Raw genomic sequence first — 4246 nt, forward strand, 5'->3', positions numbered from 1 at the left:
AAGATTATGTCGGAAACCACGTTCAGGTGATGCCACAATTGAGTTCATAAAAACATAGAGATTATGGGACGAGGCCATTCAGCCCCTTCAGTCTGTTCTACCATTCCATTACATCATAACTGATCTGTATCTTAACTCCATCTACTTGCCTTAATGCCCTTGTCTACCAAAAGTCGATTAATCTCAGTTTTGAAACTTTCAAATTGACCTCCCAAGCTCTCCACAGCTTTTTGGGGAGAGTTCCCACAATTCCCACAACCCTTTGTGCGAAGAGGTTCTTCCTGACATCATCCAGGAATGGCCGAGCTTTAGTTTTAAGGCGACGCCCCTTGGTTCTGGAGTCGCTGACCCGAGGATATAGCTTTCTCTCCATCCACCCTTTCGAATCCTTCGATTATCTGAAACACCTCGAACGATCACCCTTTAAACGATGCAACAGAAAACAAAAACAGGTTATCTGGCCATTATCGCAAATCATTGTTTGTGGGATCTTGCTGTGTGCAAATTGGCTGCTGCGTTTCCTGCATTACAACAGTGACTGCACGTCAAACATGTACTTCGCTGGCTGTTCCTGAGGTGGTGAAAGGTGCTATATAAATGCAAGTTCTTGAGTCCAGGCTTTCCTCGCAATCCATCTGTCCAAATCCTAGGTTGGGTCTTTTTTCAATTTGTTTTTCAGTCAGCAGCTGAGTGAAGCAAGATGCCCAACCAGACCGCAAAGATTGCGGAGGCCCGGATGACAGTAGAACAGCTGAAGTTGGAGGTCCACATCGACAGAATGCAGGTGAGGACACAATCATTAGAAAACACCCAGAGATTCACCTGGGATCCCAGTGCCAGGTGCTCACATCATGCAGTGAGGATAATGGCTGCACTGGCCAACGATTGGAGATTTTCACAGGTCATCACTTGGCATAACCCACTGTGCTCGCTGACCCACACTGGCTCCCGGTCCGGCCGCACCTCACATTTATCATCCTAATCCTCGTGTTTAAATGGCCTCACCCCTTCCTATCTCAAAGTGCCGGGAGTGCGGTTGTAATTCCCAGATTCTCCAACCCTCCTCCATCTTCTCCCCTCCCTGCGTCAACATCGCTGGACTCCATTCTGAGTTGCCCTCTCGTCCTGCCGCGCCCACGAGTGCTGGGAATCTCCTCCTCATGTAATTGTTTAGTCGGCATTCAGAGGCGTAAGGTCATCTTTCCCGCGTCTGTTGCTAACACCCCCAACCAGGAGGTTTAACCTTCGGATTTGAGCCAGGTCATTCAGGGCTGAGGTCAGGAAGAACCCCTTCACACAAAGAGTAGTGGAAATCTGGATCTCTCTCCCCTCAAAAAGCTGTCAAGGCTGGGGGCCGGCGACGGGCGGGGGGTGGGGGGGGGGGTGCGTCAATTGTACATTTCAGATTGATAGATTGTTACCAGGTCAGAATCCTGTGGATGCTGGAAATCTGAAATACAAACACAAAAGGCAGGAAAACACTCAGTAGGTCAGACAAGAGAGAGAAACGGAGTTAACATTTCAGGTCAATGAACTCTCGTCAAAACTTGGATCGATTTTTGTAGTACCGAAGTGTGTTAAGGGTTACGGAACCAAAGCAGGGAGATGGAGTTGAGGTATGGATCAGCCATGATCTAAACGAATGGAGGAACAGGCTCGAGGGGCTGAATGGCCTCCTCCTGTTCTTACGTTCCCAGCTCTACATCTCCATCAATGCTTGACCAACATTGGCTTCCTCCAACTTTAGATGTCGGCAGCATGGAAGCCCTGCTCTGAAATGTCGGAATTTCCCAACCTGATCCCTTATTCATTCCCTAGCCTGACCACAAGACAAGCTCAGGAATGCAGCTTTAATGTCCTCTTTCGCCCTGGGCTGAGTTTGAAACCTCATGTTTCATCGGACGCCATATCGGCCTCTTCAGTATCATCACCCCTCAATCCTCCAAACTCGCCTGCGTCTTCTTTTTTGCTGAGATCGTGACTCACACCTTTTTCACCTTCTGATTTCTCTTTCCTCAGTGTGCTCCTGACCAACCTCTCCGTCTGCACCTTGCGAAACTGGCAACTGGCCCAAAACTCGACCGCCCGCATCCCATCCCACCCTCCTTGACGAGCTCTGTTAGCTCACCAAATACAAAAATCACAGAAGACAGGTCATAGAGCTGAAACGTTAACTCAGTTTTTCTCTCTCCATGGAAGCTGCCAGTCATACTGAGTATTTCTAACATTTTCTGTTTCTGTGACGAAAATCACGGTCCTCATTTACCGATCTCTCCAGGGCCCTCCTGAACCTACTCCAGCTTCATGAGTAGGTAGAAACCCCCCCAGCCATCCATGTATCTATCTGTGACCTTCTTTAACCTCCATTGGCACCATTGGCAGAGGACCTCACAGCCCACACTCTGTCACCCTTCCCCCTTAAGAGTATGATAATAGTCCTACTGTACTGGGGTAACAGAAGCTGAGATTGTGTGTTCACAAACTCCATCTCAATCAGGGATAACACTAGGGGAAAGTTGTTAGAATCCATAAAAAACCCGACTAGTTCACTGACGATCCAAGTGGCTCCAGGGCCATGATATGGAAAATTAGAGCCAGAATTAGCGAAGCCCATTGACTGCTTTATCAGAGACTGCTGATGGTGGACAATAAATGCAGTCTTGTCAGTTTTGCCCATATCCTGAGAATAAATAAGCAAACTAGAGATTTTGCTGCATCTCTCCCCCACCTTCTAAACCATCACTTTCACCAACTCTCATTTTTTCTCGGGGTTTCACCAACTTAAAGGTGTTATAAATTTGTCGATGCTCTGGGAGTGTTTGGTGGGGACAGTGTAGAGGGAGCTTTACTCTGTATCTAACCCCATTCTGTACCTGCCCTGGGAGTCCTGGACTGTACTGAGCAGGCAGCTCCACCCCTGTGCTGGATTAATTTGGTGCTAACGGGGAACCAGCTGTGGCTGATCCCTCTTGAGCAACACTTGTTGCAAAGTCTGTGTTTGGAAGCTGGGGAGAGCCTTATTGGCCTGGCTTGTGGCTCCCTCCACAGTTGAATAGCCTGTCGCCATTGACTAGCACATGAATCAAGGGTCACCTGGGCCAGGTGCTGGAGTACAGGTAGAACCTGTTGGGGGGGGGGGTGGGGTGCGGGGGAGCAGGGGAGGGGTTGCTGCACCCCAGCGAGAGTCAGATCGTCCAACCCCCACCGTACCCCCACTTACAAGTGAACTTGAGACGACGAAATGTTGTGGCTTTGAACATCCCCGTTTCTGGCTCCCCTCGTGACTCCTTCCCTTCCCTCTATCCTACCTAGGTCTCCAAAGCAGCGGCCGAGCTTCTGGCGTACTGCGAGGAACACGCCAAGGAGGATCCACTCGTCACTCCAGTCCCCTCCGCTGAGAATCCGTTCCGGGACAAGAAACTGATGTGCGCGATCCTCTAGAGCGGCCTCACCTGCCCCCCGCCGCCCGTGTCACAGACGTCCCCAATCGCGGCACTGAGGCAGAAAGGAGTGAAGTGTCGGCTTTGCAAGGAGCTTGGGTAAAGATCAGCCAGGGCCTGAAGATTAATACGTGTAATAATAAAGGAGGAAGATTCATCGCCAGTCCTGTCACAAGAACAATGATTGACAAACTCTTAATTAGAGAAACATAATTTATCTCCCTTCCCTCGTTGTAGCCTTTCATCGAATAAAACTGCACAACTCAATACGTCCTGGCTTAGTAAAGTATAACAGTGGAAAGTAGATAATACACATCAGTACAGGAATATTACAGTGAGTGACACGAGTTGTATCCTGCGTTCTAGTACAAAACCATCTGTAAATAATTCTTCATCACCATCTGTCACAATACAAGCTACCACTACATTGGTCTGTTACTAGTCTAGGGTTGCCAACCCTCCATGATTGCCCTGGAGGCTCCAGTAATTGATGATTGATCCCAAGGACATGAGCAAAACCCAGGAAGAAAAATCAGAGTGCATTAAAAAAAGCAAACAGTCCTATTTGGTTTTGTTTTCTAGGAGCACTGTGGTTCATTAGTTATCAGAGACGTAGGGGGAGGGCCCAATGGCAAAGGCTGCTTGACTGACAGTCCAGTTGGGTTCACTTTCCAACGCTGGTGGGAGGGTCAGTCAAAGGTGCTGGGCAACCTTTCGACCAATGGTGGGAGCGCGAAGGCGGGGCAATTGGACATTGACCATTGACGAAACCTCCAAGGATACATCCAAGCAGAGACCCCCCACTG

The 4246-nt window shown here is 49.1% G+C and overlaps 1 protein-coding gene across 1 annotated transcript; it reads left to right on the forward strand.

The window, feature by feature from the left end:
• The first annotated feature begins 700 nt into the window (after positions 1-700).
• On the forward strand, positions 701-3441 carry gng8 (guanine nucleotide binding protein (G protein), gamma 8). Its single transcript, XM_068019281.1, has 2 exons — positions 701-784; positions 3313-3441. Exons 1-2 carry the CDS (start codon positions 701-703, stop codon positions 3439-3441), a joined length of 213 nt encoding a protein of 70 aa, XP_067875382.1.
• The last annotated feature ends 805 nt before the right edge of the window (positions 3442-4246 follow it).

The sequence above is a fragment of the Heterodontus francisci genome, chromosome 40 (assembly GCF_036365525.1).
Source record: "Heterodontus francisci isolate sHetFra1 chromosome 40, sHetFra1.hap1, whole genome shotgun sequence".
NCBI lineage: Eukaryota > Metazoa > Chordata > Chondrichthyes > Heterodontiformes > Heterodontidae > Heterodontus > Heterodontus francisci.

What these genes read in the sequence shown, in the direction of transcription:
- gng8 (XM_068019281.1), top strand. Translation starts at nt 701, where the DNA reads ATGCCCAACCAGACCGCAAAGATTGCGGAGGCCCGGATGACAGTAGAA. An exon ending in TCCACATCGACAGAATGCAG is followed by an intron (nt 785 to 3,312) that starts GTGAGGACACAA and finishes TATCCTACCTAG; the next exon opens with GTCTCCAAAGCAGCGGCCGA.